Source organism: Oncorhynchus tshawytscha, linkage group LG24 (assembly GCF_018296145.1).
Source record: "Oncorhynchus tshawytscha isolate Ot180627B linkage group LG24, Otsh_v2.0, whole genome shotgun sequence".
NCBI lineage: Eukaryota > Metazoa > Chordata > Actinopteri > Salmoniformes > Salmonidae > Oncorhynchus > Oncorhynchus tshawytscha.
In genome coordinates, this window is record NC_056452.1 from 7229863 (window position 1) to 7250711 (window position 20849).

General features: G+C 44.7%; 1 protein-coding gene across 2 annotated transcripts; it reads left to right on the plus strand.

Annotated features, from left to right (window-relative positions):
* The first annotated feature begins 531 nt into the window (after positions 1-531).
* LOC112223791 (myosin light chain kinase, smooth muscle) lies at positions 532-19887 on the plus strand. 2 transcript variants are annotated; one of them, XM_024386998.2, is made up of 15 exons: positions 532-969; positions 1518-1708; positions 7384-7419; positions 7645-7775; positions 8002-8158; positions 8955-9266; positions 9469-9565; positions 9919-10122; positions 10537-10754; positions 16735-16858; positions 17267-17419; positions 17833-17962; positions 18271-18352; positions 18520-18660; positions 19196-19887. In XM_024386998.2, the coding sequence occupies exons 2-15, from the start codon at positions 1543-1545 to the stop codon at positions 19393-19395; spliced, it is 2151 nt and encodes a 716-aa protein (XP_024242766.1). In that variant the 5' UTR covers positions 532-969; positions 1518-1542; the 3' UTR covers positions 19396-19887. The 2 variants fall into 2 exon arrangements, with proteins under 2 accessions (XP_024242766.1, XP_024242767.1); XM_024386999.2 differs by lacking the exon at positions 532-969 and having other exon boundaries at positions 1155-1708.
* Positions 19888-20849: the final 962 nt, after the last annotated feature.

The following is a 20849-nucleotide window of genomic DNA, read 5'->3' on the forward strand; positions in this document are numbered from 1 at the left end:
TGGTTAGATCTCTTCTATGGGTGGTATTTCTATGCTCCCTGTTCTTCAATTTAGTTTGGGCTTTTACTTTCGGTTTTGTGCACCAGCTTCAAACAGCTGAAAATAAAATATTTTTGGTTATGTAAAAGGTATTTCAGAGCGGTTTTGATTGTACAATGATTCTCTACACTATACTTGCTTATTTTGTCACAAAAACTAAATCTAAAATATGAACGCTCCAAACCATTTTTAAGGGGAAGTAAACAATGTGCCTTCCAATGATAAGAGTGGCAAGTCGGCTTCTTCACACAGTCCTTTATATATGCATGAGAGAAGATGGACCTAGCAATGGCCCCAGCTAGCAGGCAGAGGGACATTCTGTACTACAACTGTGAACCAGTGTTGCCAGACACTATTGACACTTTCCTGCCCAATGCACAAAAAAGTAAAACAAATTTGCCAGCCCAATGACAAAACAAATGTTTGTAAAAACTGCCCAATTGTTTGTAAAACTGCCCAATCTGGCGAAACTGCTGTAAACCCTGGAACCATGGAACACACCGTGAACGACAGACACAACAAGACACTCTCGGAAACAGCAAGCCTGCATTGGGATTTCCAAAAGCAAGTGAACATATTCAAGTGAACGTATATCACCTGTACCTCAATTCTATCCACAACGTTCTATCGCTGTGAGAAATCCCTAACTGTAAGATTCCTTCAGCTAGAGTGGAGATTGTTATTTGTAGTGTAGTTTGACACAGTGGGTTAGACAAATATAAAAAGCTGTCCTACTTGCTCTCCTAGATTCCTGTGATGTCATTAGTGGCGTAGAGATTGCCAAACAACATGCCACAGAGGAGCACAGCGAGGCTGTTTTTTTTGTTTGTTGTGTTGTGTGTTCTGTGTGTATGTGATTTATTGTGACAGTTGGCTCGGTGTGCTTGGCAGAGGCGTTTGGTGACCGTGTTTGGTGAAGGACATAACCAAGTAGGTGAACTCTCTCTGTTAATTTCTCTCCATGTCTCCCCTTTCTCTTGGTCTCTCTCTATCTCTCTTTGTTTTTGCTGTATGTGTGTGTGTGTGTGTGTGTGTGTGTGTGTGTGTGTGTGTGTGTGTGTGTGTGTGTGTGTGTGTGTGTGTTGTGTGTGTGTGTGTGTGTGTGTGTGAGTCTGTTCTCTCTCTGTCTGTTGTGTTGTGGGAGGGGGAGGCGGTCCACTGGCTAGCCATATAATTGAACCTGATAAATATAGTGGTTTCCTGTGTTGGGGTTGAGAGCTAGCCAGTGGGCTGTAGCCAGTGTGAAAGCAATGCCAGATGAGGTGTGAATTGTGAACCAAAGGGAACATAAGAGAGTTTCACACATCGCTTTGCAGAGAGATGGAAAGTGAAAGAGATAAGAGTGGGAGAGAGAGAAATCAAGAAGAAATAAAAGGAGACAGCCAATAGGAGGAGATTGCGAAAAAGGGGTTGTTGACAGACAGCGAATCGGAAACCTTGTTGTGTATATGCTTAACATTGACTGGTTGCCTCTTCAGATTTGGCTATTTTCACCTGGCAAAGATGGACAAAGGCAGCATGGGCCCCAAGAAGACTTTCGTGTCCACTTTTCGGATGGATTTTAAGCCTGCCGCCCCTCAGCAGTTTGTGTTGAAGGGGATCAAGAATGAGCTGGAGGACAGGGACACTGCTCGGGGGGGTAGCAGCAAGCAGGGAACCATATCAACAGGTAAGGAATCAGTTTGAACTATTTTTAATAGTTTACTGTTGTCATCAATCAAATATTTCTGTCTCTTGAAGAACGGGATTCAGACCTTCTTTAAAAATAGCATAGTGCTTTATCGTGGCAATGGTAGTAATTATTTTAGTCATCATTTTGTAGTTATGTGGACGCTTTTGGGCATTGGTCCTATGTGAATCTCAGTGATTGAACTCAAGCATCTGACCCTCAATGATCATCCGAAACCTAATTAGCATATGATTCCGAGGTGTTTGCCTGACTCTGAGGTAAGCAAGCCCCTAGACTAGTGCTGGATGTTTGTTGTTATTATCCTACCTTGCTGTATGGCCAGAAGGCTCTTTTTTGTTTTGTTGATTTGACAATATCAACATGTTCAAAGGCATTTGTGTATCTATACAACTGAACCACTTATAAAATGTTCTAATAATTCCAGTTATAATTATTACATGTTTGAATGCATGAGCCTATTGCCAAAACATTGGTGACGTAAAATAAATAACACCTCTTTAGAGGTTCAAGCCAGCAAAGCTGCCTTATATTTAAATCTAAAAAGGTGTCACGTCCTGGCCTTAGTTCCTTTTTTTATGTTTCTATTTTAGGTTGGTCAGGGTATGAGTTGGGGTGGGCATTCTATGTTTTGTTCTATGTTTGTATTTTTATGTGTTTGGCCTGGTATGGTCTCCAATCAGAGGCAGCTGTCAATCGTTGTCTCTGATTGAGAACCATACTTAGGCAGCCTGGTTTCGCCCTTGAGTTGTGGGTAGTTGTTTTCTGTCTCTGTACCAGACAGGACTGTTTCGTTTGTTCCGTTTTTGTTATTTTTGTTCTAGTGTTCAGTGTAATTAAAAGATCATGAACACGTACCACGCTGCACCTTGGTCCTCTCCTTCTTCCACCTACGATGATCGTTACAGAGCTACCCACCACAACCGGACCAAGCAGCGTGGTAACCAGGAGCAGAGGGTTCTGGACTCCTGGACATGTGAGGAGATTTTGGATGGTAAGGGACCCTGGGCACAGGCTGGGGAATATCGCCGCCCCAGGGAAGAGCTGGAGGCAGCTTAAGCGGAGCGGCGGCGATATGAGGAGTTGGCACGGCAGCGCAACAGGCACGAGAGGCAGCCCCAAAACTTTCTTGGGGGAGGGCACACGGGGAGTGTGTCTAAGTCAGGTAGGAGACCTGAGCCAACTCCCCGTGATTACCATGGCAAGAGGTTGACCGGGCAGGCACCGTGTTATGCCGTGAGGCGCACGGTGTCCCCAGTGCGCAGGCATAGCCCGGTGCGCTACATCGCAGCTCCTCGTATCGGCCGGGCTAGAGTGGGCATCAAGCCAGGAGTAATTAAGCCGGCTCAGTGCATCTGGTCTCCAGTGCGTCTCCTCGGCCCGGGTTATATGGCACCAGCCCTACACATGTTGTCCCCGGTTCGCCAGCACAGCCCAGTGCGTTCTGTTCCACCCCGCCGCACTTCCCGGGCTACAGGGAGTATCTAGCCAGGACAGGTTGTGCAGGCTCGGTGCTCGAGACCTCCAGTGCGCCTCCACGGTCCAGTCCATCTGGTGCCTCCTCCACGCACCAGGCCTCCTGTGGCAGCCACACGCACCAGGCTGTCTCTACGTCTCCTCCCTCCAGAGTCTCCCTCCTGTCCGGAGCTGCCAGAGTCTCCCTCCTGTCCGGAGCTGCCAGAGTCTCCCTCCCTCCAAAGGCGCCGCCTAAATGGGCCCAGACTAAGGTGGAGTGGGGTCCACGTCCCGCGCCAGAGCCGCCACCGCGGACAGATGCCCACCCAGACACTCCCCTATGGGTTTAGGTTTTGCGGCCAGAGTCCGCACCTTTGGGGGGGAGGTTCCTTTTTTTATGTCTCTATTTTAGGTTGGTCAGTGCGTGAGTTGGGGTGGGCATTCTATGTTTTGTTCTATGTTTGTATTTCTATGTATTTGGCCTGGTATGGTTCCCAATCAGAGGCAGCTGTCAATCGTTGTCTCTGATTGAGAACCATACTTAGGCAGCCTGGTTTCGCCCTTGAGTTGTGGGTAGTTGTTTTCTGTCTCTACCAGACAGGACTGTTTCGTTTGTTCCGTTTTTGTTCTAGTGTTCAGTGTAATTAAAAGATCATGAACATGTACCACGCTGCACCTTGGTCCTCTCCTTCTTCCACCTATGACGATCGTTACAAAAGGATTACATTTGTTTGTTTTTCCCAGCTGATCTACCCAACAAACAAAGAAAAATGATAGACATTTCCTAATATTTATCAAAAAGCATGACTTCTGCCGCGTTCAAAATGCCTGGGAAATCTCTGACTTCAGGGGGGGACAAAGACCGCCGCGCCACCTTCCTGTTCAAATGACCACAGCACAACAAGGTTGTACAAAAATGTAGCTAAGAAATAAATACTAAGTGTATGTTGTGTAGTAAGCAGTTAGTAGCCAAATTAGTCACCCTAATAATTTGGTCCCTTTTCCCCTCATAACTTAGCCTACTGTTCTGACCATTGGTCATGTGAGTACCTTCTGTATGCGGTGTCTCAGCCTGTTCTGCGAGGTTTACCCTCGCTCTTTTGTTTGGGTACATCCCAGTGTTTTGTATATGTGTTTGTTTTGGGTCTATTAAAAACCCAGATGTATTCCAGCGCCTGTCTCCAAATCCTTTATACCAGCGTGACAGGTATATTTTCACCTCTTAATTTCACCGACTTGGTGGTGCACATTTAGCCTATAGCCTATTTTAGAGAAATGTCATCAAATATATTAAAAGCTTCTGACTTGGTGTACAGGGAGAATACTGTAAGAACGGCCCACGTTCAGAATTCTGTGGTTGCACATTTAAAAAGTGCTGAACAAATAGTTCTATTGACCATGTCTGTCCTAGCTCGCTCATTAATGTCTTAATCAAAATTACGGATTGCCTCTTATCCACTCATCGTCCCCTTAAGCCATAGTTTGTACATCTCAATTATCAGTAAAAAACATTTGTTTAAGCCAAGTCAGCCATATCAGCTATGTTTTTTTAAAGGCAGTAAATGAGGCTGAATGAATTGTTTCGCTGCCAGACAAGGCTCAGCTGATAGCCAGGTGTAGCAGTGGTAAGGTGTTGAGACTACTGTTGGGACTTTATGTAGGCCCTAACAGTTTGTGGGCACCGTTTGTCACCTTTATAGTGCAATTAATGTATTGTTTACTGTTGTGTTGTGTAGTGGCTTTGATGGCAATCATCACAATTTTTGGGGGAGTTGGCCCCATCAAAAAGGACTTGCTAAAATCACCACTGGATAGATCCCAAATTAATACAATCACTAGCATCAAAAAACATTTTAAGAAATGAGGCTGAGACAACAGATAAGAACGTTTAGCTTAAAATGTTGATAAACTATTAGGCTATTTTTTCACATTAGCACAGCAATGCGCACAGGGCAATAGGCTATAAGCGCAAATGGAACATTTGCAGGTATAAACACCATTCTCAAAAGTGACCACAAATGTAAATGCTTTTATTTTAAAGGTGCATTTTTATGGTGAAAATGATCTTCCCCAAACTTGAAACTCACGCGCTGTGTATGTATGTCAGTTAGGCTCTACACCCCTTGTAAAACGGATTAATGTCCTTCATTTTAAGAAGTTGATTAGCCGCTTTAGATGTGATATGGGCCGGCAGGTAGCCTAGTGGTTAGACTTGGACTTGTAACCGAAAGGTTGCAAGATCGAATCCCGAATCCCCGAGCTGACAAGGTAAAAATCTGTCATTCTGCCCCTGAACAAGGCAGTTAACCCACTGTTCCTAGGCCGTCATTGAAAATAAGAATTTGTTCTTAACTGACGTGGTAAAGGTAAAATTAAAATAAATAACAAATACAAACCTCATCAAAAAAATATAGTCCTACGGGCTAGGCTACATGAGTGTGTGACTTTGATTTGAAAAAGTTGAGATAAAAAGCATGCGCTGTCTCGTGCTTTAAGCTGAGCACTAAGACGGCACTCAGCGAGCTGTATAAGGCCATAAGCAAACAAGAAAATGCTCATCCAGAGGTGGCGCTCCTAGTGGCCGGGGACGTTAATGCAGGGAAACTTAAATCTGTTTTACCTCATTTCTACAAGCATGTTAAATGTGTAACCATAGGGAAAAAAACTCTATACCACCTTACTCCACAAACAGAGACGCGTACAAAGCTCTCCCTCGCCCTCCATTTGGCAAATCTGACCATGACTCGTGAGCTGCCCAGTGACATGAGCCTACCAGACGAGTTAAATAACTTCTATGCTCGCTTCGAATCAAGCAACACTGAAGCATGCATGAGAGCATCAGCTGTTCCAGATGACTGTGTGATCACGCTCTCTGTAGCCGATGTAAGATCAGACGGATTACCAGGATGTGTGCTCCGAGCATGAGCTGACCAACTGGCAAGTGTCTTCAACCTGTCCCTGACCAAGTCAACCTGTCCCTGACCAAGTCTGTAATACCAACATGTTTCGAGCAGACCACCATAGTCTCTGAGCACAAGAACATCAAGGTAACCTGCCTAAATTACTACCGACACATAGCACTCACGTCTGTAGCCTTGAAGTGCTTTGAAAGGCTGGTCATGGCTCACATCAACACCATTATCCCAGAAACTCTAGACCCACTCCAATTTGCATACCACCCCAACAGATCCATAGATGATGGAATCTCTATTGCACTCCACACTGCCCTTTCCCACCTGGACAAAAGGAACACCTACTTTAAAAAAATTTTTTACTTCAGTTTATTTTAGTAAATACTTCAACTTTTTTTTCCTTAAAACTGCATTGTTGGTTAAGGGCTTGTAAGTAAGCATTTCACTGTAAGGTGTTACATTTGATTTGATTCGCAAGTGAAGGCTAATATTGTCACCCATCAGACTATTCTTGATGTAATCTTGTCTTTACATATACTAAATAATATATGTGTGAAATTAGTTTTGATTTAGAATGGACCATTATCATTCACCTGTCTCAAAACAGGGGCAGAAGAAACATTTTTACTTAATCTATGCACTTAAATAGTGAATAGAGGACGCTTTTCCCATGGTTCATTTTCATGCCAGCCATGTAGGCTATACTCCTGTTGTAAAGAGAAGCAATGTGCTTAATATTAGGAAAGTTGTGAAATAAATATAGTAGGCCTAGCCTATAGAAAGCTGATGGGATCCTCCTCTTTTTAATAGAGGCCTTCAGTCTGTTTTCTCACGCAATTGCATAGCCTATTGAATTGCTGCGCAACGTGTTTGATGAGATGCTCAATTGCATTTGCCTTGATGTCAGAGTGATTAGAGGGACAATAGAGTGCTGAGTACCATGCAGATCGCACGTTTGTTAGGCTACTAATGACCATCGGTAGCATCAGAGCTTGGAGAAGCCTAGTTACCGTGACTAAACGGTCACGTGGAATTTGACTGCCGGCATGACCACCGGTGTGACAGTAATAAGTCACCGTAACAGCCCTGGATGTGTGCACCCAAAAGTTGGATGCGATCCGCCAAACAAATCCCAAAGAAGAAGAAGGAGAGGATGAGACAGGAGAGAGGATGCGAGAAGTAGGCAATTGCGATCTTCCACCCCCACCCCCCCACCCAAAAAAAGTTTGAATATTAATTGCTATCTTCCCATAGTCAATCACCCATGTAATGTGACACTTTTCTTTTCAGATATCACCTCAAAGAGAAGAGTCTCCACTGAAAAGGGTGAGTTGGGACATTGACAACTGCTTGTCTTCCAGTCAGATTTAGAATAACAAGTATCAAGACAAAGGCCCTCCTATTCGTATGTGAACACTTAAAGTACCAAGAACAAGTCAAACTTTACCCAACTTGAAATATGCTTCAAACCGGCAGTTTGCATGCTTTGCAAAAAAAGAGTTGAGCTCAGTGATGTAATGTTAACCAACTCGTTGTCTCTGCCTCTTCCAGGTCCCCTGCTGGAGTTTCTTGACCCCCAAGAGCAGTTGGAGGTGCGGGTGGGAGGGCAGGCCAGACTCCACTGTGCATTCAGGAGCTGCAGTGTTCCTGTGGCTTCCTGCTGGATCTACAACAGAGAGCAGGTCTGGGTTGAATTGGTTTGGGGTCAGAAATAAGGCTGTATGCCTTTCCCATATCTATTGTTGATACTTTAAATAAATGTACAACTTTCACAGATTAAGTTAAATGTCAAAACATCTGGGACCAGTTTACCGGACTCAGATTAAGTCTAGTCCTGGATTAAACACCAATCTCAAGTGCATTTTAGTCCAAGAATAGGTTTATTCTTCCTCTTCTCCCTCTATGCAGGTGGTTTCAGGCGGGCCGAGGACTCGTGTAGAGAGCAGTGACACTGACAGCAGTGTGGAGATATCTCAGGCTTGTCCGGGCGATGCGGGTACATACACTATATTGGTGCGGAATCGCAGGGGCTTGGCTCAGCACACAGTCACCCTCAGTGTTATCGGTGAGTATCCTGGAGCGTGTTCATGATCACTAAAGTTTCAACCGTTCCTTAAACTAGCGTCATATTCACTAGGCACCAAATGAAAGAAAACGTACTGAAACAGAGAGGGACTAGCTGAAATCCAGTTTGTCCCTCTCTATTTAAGGTTTTTGTTGCAAAACATTTTGCTACAATGTACACTAATGAATACGACCCTGCCTTATCCCAATTGACAATTATTGCTGATAGATTGCATTACCACAACATAATACCAATGAGCCTCGATTCTGCTCCTGGAGAACCACAGAACAAGACGAGATGGTTACTCACATGTAACAATTCCAAGAATAGTCCTGCTAGTAAACTCAATGTCAACGAACCCTACGGGTCGGGGAATGTGTCTTCATCTTGAATAGTCTTGTTCAGGGTGAAGTAGGAAAAGTTCACAGCTGCTGACCTCGACTACGTCAAAAGAGGTTATGTATTTGGTCTCTCGGAGCTCAATTGCTTCCATCTAAAGTTGACCATGGGCCCTCTTCCTATAGTTTTAAATGGCTTCCTTCCTTCTTTCCTACATTGAGGTATCATCACTGCTCTAACATGACTGAACTAATGAGTTAAGTCAAGTATTAGGAAACCACATCTAACTTGGGCCCTGTTCAAATTCTATACCACATCTACCTTGGATCCTGTTCCAATGCTTTCAAATGGCATCCTTCCTTCGGAATCCAAATCCACCACACTAGTCATGTCAGATCAGTGCTTTCAAAAGGAAGCAAATGTAATCTCACAGGTGTTTGTCTCCCTGTCTTCTCAGACCGGCCTCACCCTCCGGCATCTAGTCCCGTGGTCTCCCAGCTCTCCTCCTGCTCCCTGGTCCTGTCATGGTCAGGGCCCAGCTACGACGGGGGCACTGCCATCACAGGCTACGTGGTGGAGGTGAGACGAGAAGGCACTGAGAAACCTGAGGACTGGACTGAGGTGACGACCCGCTGCAAGAACACCTCATACCGGATCCGCTCGGTCCTGGAGCCCCTGGGGGAGTACCGCTTTCGCATTCGGGCCTACAATTTGGCAGGTGTCAGTGAGCCGAGTGAGGTGTCAGACTGTGTCAAGATGGACACCAGAGGTTGGTGGATAATGATTTTCTCCAAACAGTGACTTTGATGATTACTACAAGTTTAGATCTTAAAACAGTTGCTGATCTGATTGGTTGTCTCTGTCTATTGGTTTTTCCTTTAAATGTCTCGTATCTACATTCTGTTGAATTCAACTACACATATACTGTACAGTAGTTCTTGTTGACTAATCTTGATTCTGTGCTTTTGAAGGAGAGCCAAAAGAGGAATCCCAATCGTATGTGACTGTCACCATTGACACCACGCACAAAGTCAAGGATCATTACAATGTGCATGAGAAGCTGGGAGTGTAAGCATTAGATGGTCACTCACTCAGTATATTGACTCATTGCTGAACTATGTTGTGTTCAGTTGGCATGAAACGGAACAAAACTGTCCGAAACTGAAGTACTATCTGGGTTGTATTAATTTGTGCTCATCATAGCAAACAAAAAGTGACAATGAGTGTTCTCATTGGACAAGTTCAGGTATTCCCTCCCAGTTTTGTTTAGTTTTCTTCTGTTTGGCGTCTAGTGAATATGACCATGAACTTGTCGATAATTCATTTTCTGTGGCGACCCATTTTAAAACACTTGAAAACGTTTTGCTACTGTGTGTCCTAATGAACACAACCCTGCTAACTGCCTATTGGAACCTCAACAGGGGGAAGTTTGGCCAGGTGTTCAGGCTGAGTCACAAGGAGACAGGTCAGGTGTGTGCAGGGAAGTTCTACCGGGCCCATAGCTCCAAGGCGAAGGCTATGGCGCGCAGGGAGATCGAGCTGATGAACTGTCTCCACCACCCCAAGCTGGTGCAGTGCCTTGGGGCCTATGACACCCGCTCCGAAATCATCATGGTGATGGAGTAGTAAGCACAGGCAGTTCCAATCATTAAGATTATTCTAGGAGTACAATTGCATTGATGTCTTTACTGAGTTTCCATTACAATATATTGTGTGCATGTTTATAGTGTGTTTCTCTTCTTTTCTGCACTTTCCTGGAGATAGGATTGAGGGCCACTGCTTGTAGCCTGGTACCTAGATCTCCTATGGTTGTTGTCATTGCCAAGTTTGGACTTGGCAAAACCACACAAACAGATCTGGGACCAGGCTACACGGCTGTTGAGAGATCTACATAGTTTACATTGAACGTGCATATGCAAGGGATCAGTCTAATAATGGGCTTGTATCATTGAGGCCTATCCAATCCTCTAGAGCTACAGGATCTATGGATTGGTTTGACATGAGGACCTTGGTCTTCCTTATACCATCTATATCTCTAGCATTGCCGGCGGGGAACTGTTTGAGCGCATCGCGGACGACAACTTTGAGCACACAGAGCCTACCAGCGCACGCTACATGCATCAGCTCCTGGAGGGCATGCAGTACATCCACCGGCAGAACATTGTCCATTTGGACCTCAAGCCAGAAAACATTGTGTGCGTGGACACCACGGGCACGCGGATTAAGATCATCGACTTTGGCCTGGCAGCCAAACTGGGTGAGTGGGTTTGGAGAAGAGACTAATAGCATTTTCAAACTATCGTGCTGACCCAAACGTTATTTTGCTACTTTCCTGGCTCAGATATTTTGTTTGCACAGTACAGCTTGGCTGAAGCTCAACCCAGTAGTGTAAAAAGGGTCTTCATAGTGTCCTGCAGATACAAGGGCCATGTGCCAGTAAGGCACAGCGTTGTGGAACATTCAGAATCAGGTCAAAATAAATATTGCGTAGAACAGACCTACAGTGCCTTCAGGAAGTATCACACCCCTTGACTTTTTCCATATTTTGTTGTCTTACAGTCTGAATTTAAAATGGATTACATGGTGTTGTTTGTCACTGGCCTACATACAATACCCCATAATGTCAAAGTGGAATTATGTTTTAAAAAATGACACTAAACCAAAATATTAACATCACATGTACAGTGTTGGTCCCATGTTTCATGAGCTGAAATAAAACATCCCAGAAAGGTTCCATATGCACAAAAAGCTTCTTTCTTTTTTTGTGCACAATTTGTTAACATCCCTGTTAGTGAGCATTTCTCCTTTGCCAAGATATTCCACCCACCTGACAGGTGTGGCATATCACAAAGTTGATTAAACAACATAATCATTACACAGGTGCACCTTGCAGTGAGGACAATATAAGGTCACTCTAAAATGTGCAGTTTTGCCACGCATCACAATGCCACAGATGTATCAAGATTTGAGGGAGCGTGCAACTGGCATGCTAACTGAAGGAATGTCCACTAGAGCTGTTGCCAGATAATTGAATGTTAATTTCTCTACCATAAGCCGCTTCCAACGTTGTTTTAGAGAATTTGGCAGTACATCTAACCGGCCTCATAACCGCAGACCACATGTAACCATACCAGCCCAGGACCTCCACATCTGGCTTCTTCATCAGCGGGATCATCTGAGACCAGGCAATCCGGACAGCTGCTGAAACTTAGGGTTTGCACAACTGAAGAATTTCTGCACAACCTGTCAGAAACAGCCTCAGGGAAGCTCATCTGCGTGCTCGTCGTCCTCAATAGGGTCTTGACCTGACTGCAGTTCGGCATCGTAACTGACTTGAGTGTGCAAATGCTCACCTTCAATGTCCACTGGCACACTGGAGAAGTGTGCTCTGTCAACTGTACCGGGTAGATGGCAGACGTGTGGGCGAGCAGTTTGCTGATGTCAACATTGTGAAAAGAGTGTTCCATGGTGGCGGTGGGGTTATGGCAAAGGCAGGCATAAACTACGGACAACGAACGCAATTCCGTTTTATAAATGTCAATACCGTGACGAGATCCTGAGGCCAATTGTCGTGCCATTCATCCATCGCCATCACCTCATGTTTCAGCATGATAATGCACAGCCCCATGTCGCAAAGATCTGTCGCATGCTGAAAATGTCATAGTTCTTCCATGGCCTGCATACTTACCAGACATGTCACCAATTGAGCATGTTTGGGATGTTCTGGATCAAGATGTACGACAGCATGTTCCAGTTCGCGCCAATATCCAGCAACTTCACACAGCCATTGAAGAGGAGTGGGACACCAGATACTGACTGGTTTTCTGATCCATGCCCCTACATTTTTAACATATCTGTGACCATCAGATGCATATTTATATTCTCAGTCATGTGAAATCCATAGATTAGGGCCTAATGAATGTATTTCAATTGACTTATTTCCTTATATGAACTGTAACTCAGTAAAATCTTTAAAATTGTTCCATGTTGCATTTATATTTGTTCAGTGTCATTAAAAAATGAAAAGCTGAAATGTCTTGAGTCAAAGTATGAATGTCTTGAGTCAAAGTATTCAACCCCTTTCTAATGGCAAGCAGGAGTAAAAATTTGCTTAACAAGTCACATAATGCGTTGCATGGACTCACTCTGTGTGCAATAATAGTGTTCAACAGGACTTTTTTAAAGACTACCTCATCTCTGTACATTACACATTCAATTATCTATAAGGTCCCTCAGTCGAGCAGTGAATTTCAAACACAGATTTAACCAGGTAGGGCACACTTATTGGTAGATGGGTAAAAATGTTTAAATATGACATTGACTATCCCTTTGAGCATGGTGAAGTTATTAATTACACTTTGGATGGTGTGTCAATACACCCAGTCACTACAAACATGCAGGCATCCTTCCTAACTCAGTTGCCAGAGAGGAAGGAAACTGCACAGGGAAGAGTCTTGGTGGTTCTAAACGTATTACAATAAAGAATGGAGGCCACTGTGTTCTTGGGGACCGTCAATGTTGCAAAAATTTTTTGGTACCCTTCCCCAGATCTGTGCAGCATCACAATCCTGTCTCGGATTTCTACGGTCAGTTCCTTCGATCTCGTGACTTGGTTTTTCCTCTGACACGCACTGTCAACTGTGGGACCTTTACATAGACAGGTGTGTGCCGCTCCAAATTATGTCCAATCAATTCAATTTAGCACAGATGGATTTGTAGAAACAGCTCAAGGATGATCAATGGAAATAGGATGCACCTGAGCTCAATTTCAAGTCTCATAGCAAAGGGTCTGAGTACTTATGCAAATGAAGTTTTTCTGTTTTAATTTGAAATAAATTTGCAAACATTCCCCAAAACCTGTTTTCACTTTGCTCTCACTCTGTTTTCCTTATGGGGTATTGTGTGTGGATTGAGGAACATTTGTTTTATTTAAACCATTTTAATAATAAGGATGTAATGTAACAAAATGTGGATAAAGTGAAGGGGTCTGAATGCTTTCTGAATGCACTGTATCTAGATTTGTAAAATAGCTGGACAGCTATTTTTTGACAACAGCTTGGACACACGCAGAGGAGGCTGGTGGGAGGAGATATGTGACAGACTCATTGTAATGGCTGGAATGAAATTAATGGAAATGTGTCAAAGTTGGTTTCCGGCCTCCCGGGTGGCGCAGTGCTTTAAGGGCGCTGTACTGCAGCGCCAGCTGTGCCATCAGAGACTCTGGGTTCGCACCCAGGCTCTGTCGTAACCGGCCGCGACCGGGAGGTCCATGGGGCGACGCACAATTGGCCTAGCGTCGTCCGGGTTAGGGAGGGCTTGGTCGGTAGGGATGTCCTTGTCTCATCGCGCACCAGCGACTCCTGTGGCGGGCTGGGCGCAGTGCGCGCTAACCAAGGTTGCCAGGTGCACGGTGTTTCCTCCGACACATTGGTGCGGCTGGCTTCCGGGTTGGATGCGCGCTGTGTTAAGAAGCAGTGCGGCTAGGTTGGGTTGTGTATCGGAGGACGCATGACTTTCAACCTTCGTCTCTCCCGAGCCCGTACGGGAGTTGTAGTGATGAGACAAGATAGTAGCTACTACAACAATTGGACACCACGAAATTGGGGAGAAAAAGGGGTAAAAAAATGTTTTTTAAATACATTTAAAAAATGTTTTTTTTAAATAAAAAAGGTGGTTTCCATAAGTTTGTGTTTGATACACTCCATTTATTCCATTCCAGCCATTACAATGAGCCTGTCCTTCTATAGCTCCTTCCATTAGCATCCATTGGGCATGTGAGAGCATGTGAGAGCATGTGAGCAGAGTTGAGCGGTTGGAAACTCCTATCCTAGCTCATGGAGCGGTGCTTGCACACCACTTCGCCGCTGACATTTAATCCTAGTAAAAATGTCCTGTTTTAGGTCAATTAGGATCACCACTTTAATTTAAGAATGTGAAATGTCAGAATAATTAGTAGAGGGAATGATTTATTTCAGCTTTTATTTCTTTCAACACCTTCCCAGTGGGTCAGAAGTTTACATACACTCAATTAGTATTATTTGGTAGCATTACCATTAAATTGTTTAACTTGGGTCAAAAGTGTTGGGTGGCCGTCCACAAGCTTCCCACAATAAGTTGGTTGAATTTTGGCCAATTCCTCCTGACAGAGCTGGTGTAACTGAGTTAGGTTTGTAGGCCTCCTTGCTCGCACACGCTTTTTCAGTTCTGCCCACAAATTTTCTATGGGATTGAGGTCAGGGCTTTGTGATGGCCACTCCAATAGCTTGACTTTGTTGTCCTTAAGCCATTTTGCCACAACTTTGGAAGTATGCTTGGGGTCATTGTCCATTTGGAAGACCCAATTGCGACTAAGCTTTAACTGATGTCTTGAGATGTTGCTTCAATATATCCACATAATTTTCCTACCTCATGATGCCATCTATTTTGTGAAGTGCACCAGTCCCTCCTGCAGCAAAGCACCCCCACAACATGATGCTCCCACCCCCATGCTTCACGGTTGGAATGGTGTTCTTCAGCTTGCAAACGTTTCCTCCAAACATAATCCCTCCTGCAGCAAAGCACCCCCACAACATGATGCTCCCACCCCCATGCTTCATGGTTGGAATGGTGTTCTTCAGCTTGCAAACAGTTCTATTTTTGTTTCATCAGACCAGAGGACATTTCTCCACAAAGTACGATCTTTCTCCCCATGTGCAGTTGCAAACCGTAGTCGGGCTTTTTTTATTTGTTTTTATTTTTTATTTTACCCCCTTTTTTCTCCCCAATTTCATGGTATCCAATTGTTAGTAGCTACTATCTTGTCTCATCGCTACAACTCCCATACGGGCTCGGGAGAGACGAAGGTTGAAAGTCATGCGTCCTCCGATACACAACCCAACCAAGCCGCACTGCTTCTTAACACAGCGCGCATCCAACCCGGAAGCCAGCCGCACCAATGTGTCGGAGGAAACACTCCGATTTGACACACTGAACTCTGAGAAGTAGTTGGTGAACCAGGTGAGGCAGTCATTTGAGAAACCAAGGAGACAGAGTTGAAAGCCTTGGCCAGGTTGATGAAGATGGCTACACAGTACTGTCTTTTATCAATGGCGGTTATGATATCTATTAGGACCTTGAGCGTGGCTGAGGTGCACCCATGACCAGCTCGGAAACGAGATTGCATAGCAGAGAAGGTACGGTGGGATTCGAAATGGTCGGAGATCTGTTTGTAAACTTGGCTTTCGAGAACTTGGCTTTTTTAGAAAGGCAGGGCAGGATGGATATAGGTGTGTAACAATTTGGGTCTAGAGTATCTCCCCTTTGAAGAGGGGGATGATCGCGGCAGCTTTCCAATCTTTAGGGATCTCAGATGATACGAGAGGTTGAACAGGCTAGTAATAGGGGTTGCAACAATTGTGGCAGATATTTGGTCCTCATCTTAGTAAGTCACCTTGATTTAGCATCTGTGTGTTTCGATCAATTTCTTTATGAAACTCCATGACAGTAGCTAAAGCAAGCGGCTATTAGCAGCACACAAGTAGACTACAAATGCATGCTGGGTCGGGCAGGCCCTGAGCTCAGTTGTGAAGTGAGGCTGGAGCGGGAAAAAAAGCCTACGCACCAGCCTTTGGTCATCTCGCTCCATGCTCCAGTCAAATTGGGCACGATCCGCTCCTCGCTCACATACTCTGCTGGGCACACACTATCAGCAGGGGGGACAGAGGTTAGTAAACAGGAAAGGGCAGTCCACATATCCTGCAGCTGCACTGGCTAGCATCGCTTGTCAGCAGATGCATGCATGGGACCTACACTACCTGCTATCCAATACCAACTACCCTTTTTCGTTTTTGCATTCTGAGATCCACTACCCATTTTTATTTTTGTATTTGACTACTGGACATTGGGAGAGCATAACTCTTGAGACGCTTGCTGCCATCCTTTAACGTATTATTGTCGATGTATTTTATTGTTTTACTGTAAAGTATACTGTATTTAGATGTGAAATTCACTTTGAGTTTGGTCCATTGTGATTTCATCTGCTCTGTACAGAGATGGATGAAAAATCTTGAACACAATGGGCACGTTACAGGTCATCTTTATTACAGGCTTGCTGCGCAATTGACCAGATCTCACAATACCACATTAACGTGACACAGCAGTCTTCTGAGACTGCATTAAAGGGAACCTGGAATGTGGCCGGTATCAATGTAATAACCTTGACCAGCATGTTTTTCAACTGTCTTCCTCTCTAATGCCAGAGCCTGGTACTCCACTGATGGTGATGCATGGGACACCTGATTTTGTGGCCCCTGAGGTGATCAGCTACGAGCCGGTAGGGCTGGCCACTGACATGTGGAGCATCGGAGTCATCTGTTTCATCTTGTGAGTTATGAACAGGCCCACCGACTTGCTTCTATTCAAGTACACCAGGGTCCGGTGTTCAGTAGGGCGCACTGTGGAATAAAATGTCTAGGTTGCGTTCACACTGGTGCAACATGCTTAACCTTTCAGATAGAAATACCATGAATAGAGCAGTTTTATTTGCTGACTCTACATGTCACAGAGACATGGCTGTTGTACACCATATATTTATATCAGACAGTTTGCTACATTGTGCATTATTGAACATGGTCAAGCGTAAGTTATTTTGTGGCAATGGGTGTAAAGCTTGCCTTTACTGCCATCTGCTGGCTATAAAAATATAACAAACAGTGCCCCATAGGAACTGTCGAATGGTTCAATAAACACAAACAATGGGCAATGTGACCCTGCTTCTCTGCTGCCTCCCAGGTTGAGCGGTGAGTTGCCCTTCCAAGGTAACAGTGACGCAGAGACCCTGAGCCTGGTGACGGCCGCCCGCTATGAGTTTGACCAGGAAAGCTTCGAGGACATCTCGGACCAGGCTAAAGACTTCATCACCTCTCTGCTCAAGAAGGACACAAGGTTTGTGTCTCCTACTGTCAAGATGTTGGCTGACTGGATGGCTGCTTGCTGGCATCCATATTGTCTTATGCACTGGGGACACGTGTACATGCATGCCTGCATGTTTAGTCTGTCAGGCTAGATTTTATACTCCACCAAAATGTTCTCCTTAGCGAAACATTACTGACACTTGCTTAGTTACGACCTCTGACACGCACCCAAATTCTGTGTGGAGACCTGCGGCGTGTGGTGAAGTCACAGAGCCTCTATGTAGTACATCTAGTGGAGTATAAATCCAAAGAAATGGCTAACAATATACTACTGGAGTTGGAGCAGGTTATTCTGTGTTGTGCTTGCAACTGAATGTGAAACCAAGCGAGAAATCGTATAAGGGTGTGCTCTTGCCCCTCCCCAAAACCTGACCCCGTCTTCAGGTGTAGGCTGTTGTGTGACGAGGCCCTTGCCCACCCCTGGATGGCCTCTTTTACCCTTCTGGTCCGCCGGCCCACCAAGTCCCTCAAGAAGGACAAGATTCGACGTTTCTTGGCCAAGCGCAGATGGAAGGTATATTACCTTACACAAATCAATTCTACATCACATTCCATTTCAAACGTTTTCTGCCCTAATGAACACATCCCTGGCCCCATACGGTATGTGCTGAAGCCAACTCTTCAGTCGTTATGTCCAGCCATACAAACATCTTTGGCACGACTATGAACAGAGAGGAGTGAGCTAAAGCACAAACAGACTGGGCCAGCAGGCTAACTCAGTGAATGAACCAACAAGGGGTGTGTTAATAGCGTCTCATTGATTCAAATGGCAGATGCCTGGTTCTCAGTGATGTGGTGTTTTATCTCTCTCCATAACTATAGAAAACAGGCAAGGCTGTCCTGGCACTGCAGAGGATGGCCAACCTCACCAACGGACCTGACTCTCCTGGCAGCCCTGGGGAGGGTAAGAGACACATCCATTGACCATCCAGGGCTCAATGTCAGTGTTTTGCCTTTTTAATGTTAAATCAACTTCTGCAAAGTAGTACGCTCCATGGTAGTGTGCTCCTGTTTACTAACCATTGTTGGAAGATGACAGTATTATTTTCCCTCTCTCCTCCCCCCACCCAGAGGCTAGCTGGAGCCCGGCAGCAGAGCAGGCCATCCAGACCCTGGATCAGGAGCTGCAGAGCGAACCCCGCTTCCAGCAGGTCCTAAGGGACACCAGCCAGCCCCGGGGATCATCTGCCCGCCTGGCCTGCCGCGTCCAGGGTACGTTTGGTTGGAAGCTTAATCAAGAGCAGTGGTTGGGGCCAATTCAAATTGAAGTCAATTCAGGAAGTAAACACATTTGATAATTGAACAAAACATGTAATCTATTTCCAATGACTTCTCAATAAATGGAATAGGAGAAGCTATTTTTAAAAGTGTTTCCATTTTGGAATTTTCAATTCAAATCATTCCAATTTGAGTGACTTCAGTTAGATTTGACCTCAATCAACCCTGCTCGAAACCCATTTGCTACACACGATCAATGAGAGCACTCTGTTGCCAGTGAAGCAGTCTTCCCATCGGCGTGCTCACGGTGACCCTTGTGAACTTCAAGTTTAATTTTAACCCTGGTCTCATGTTGCTTGTTATTGTAACCTTAGTTTTCCGTCGCTCGTCATTTGAACCCGTCACTCACCATTTTAAACGCTATCCCCGTCACTTGCCCTTTGCACCATTGACAAGCCACAGGGCGAGACATTTCAACCCTTCTCGCCCTTTCACTCATCATTTTAACCCTGGTCTCTCCCCATCACAGGCTACCCTGAGCCGGAGGTGGTGTGGTTTAAGGATGAGGTGACCGTGGAGTCATCGTCGAGGGTCACCGTGGAGTACAACGGCATGTGTGAGCTGGTCCTGACTGACCTGGGACCTGCCGACACTGGGGTTTACAAGTGCAGAGCTACCAACGACCTAGGGGAGGCGCTGTGCTCAGCCAAACTTACCGTGGAACTGTAGCCTGAAAACACAAAACAACTACATCTGGATCCCTAATCTCCACCCATTTCCCCAAAGTGTGCACTTTCCGTGGATGGGTAAATTCACTATTGCATGTTGATTTTTGTCATGACTTCCAGACAGTAAACTGTTCCTCAATGGTGCCTCTCACAGCTAGACGCACAAGGAGGTTGTAGAAAGGTCAAACCACACCACTTTCCATTCACTTTGATTCAGTTGTGACACTTCATTTGATACACTAACTTTCAATACCAGCAAAGTACAACACTTTACCAAACCCCTCGACTTTTTCCACATTTTGTCACAGCCCAAATTTAAAATGGATTAAAATGTAGATTTTTTTTGTCGTCACTGGCCTACACACAATACCCCATAATGTCAGTGGAATTATGTTTTTATAAACGTTAACAAATGAATGAAATGCTGAAATGTCTTAAGTACTCAACCCCAAGCCTAAATAAGTTCAGGAATAAAACTTTGCTTAACAAGTTTCATGGACTCTCACTGTGTGCAATTATAGTGTTTATAACTTCTTTGGGATAGGGAGTGGTATTTTGAAAAGCGTGCCCAAAGTAAACTGCCTGTTACTCAGGCCCAGAAGCTAGGATATGCATATAATTGGTAGATTTGGATAGAAAACACTCTAAAGTTTCTGAAACTGTTGAAATAATTGTCTGTGAGTATAACAAAACGGAAATGGCAGGCGAAACCCCGAGGACAAACCATCCCCCCAAAAAAGAATTTCGTCCTACCACTGATTTCAATGGCTGGCACTTTTATAATAGGGCGAAATCATGCCCGATTGCAGTTCCCAGGGCTTCCACTAGATGTCAACAGTCTTTAGAGTTTCAGGCTGGTTTTTGGAAAAATAAGGTGGCTCTAGGTGGCTCCCATTTTGGCTGTCGTGTTTCCAAGCACGTGAATGAGGGCGCGTTCTTTTGTATTTTTCTCCGTTAAAGACAATAACGATTCTCCGTCTTAAATTTTATCATTTATTGGTAACGTTTGGGATTCATTTTTGTATGCATTTTGAATGAGGGAAAACGAGTGGATTAATGACTGAAGCGTGTCAGCTAAACTGAGTTTCTACGGATATAAAGGAATTTATCGAACAAAAAGGACCATTTGTAATGTAACTGGGACCTTTTGAAGTGCCAACAGAAGAAGATCTTCAAAGGTAAGGCATATATTATATCGCTATTTCTGACTTTAATGTCGCAACTCCCTGGTTGAAAATGATTTGTTATGCATGTGTGTGCTGGGCGATGTCCTCAGATAATCACATGGTTTACTTTCGCCGTAAAGCATTTTTGAAATCTGACATGGCAGCTGGAATAACAATAAGTTAAGCTTTATTTTTATGTATTGCACTTGTGATTTCATGAAAGTTTAATATTTATAGTACCCAGTCACGACAAAGATACAGGTGTCCTTCCTAACTAAGTTGCCAGAGA

Excerpts from the sequence above, each read along its gene's own strand:
- LOC112223791 (XM_024386998.2), top strand. The coding sequence starts at position 1,543 with ATGGACAAAGGCAGCATGGGCCCCAAGAAGACTTTCGTGTCCACTTTT. Across the intron at positions 9,267-9,468 it reads TGTCAAGATGGACACCAGAG|GAGAGCCAAAAGAGGAATCC; the intron begins GTTGGTGGATAA and ends GTGCTTTTGAAG. Across the intron at positions 18,661-19,195 it reads CCTGGCCTGCCGCGTCCAGG|GCTACCCTGAGCCGGAGGTG; the intron begins GTACGTTTGGTT and ends TCCCCATCACAG.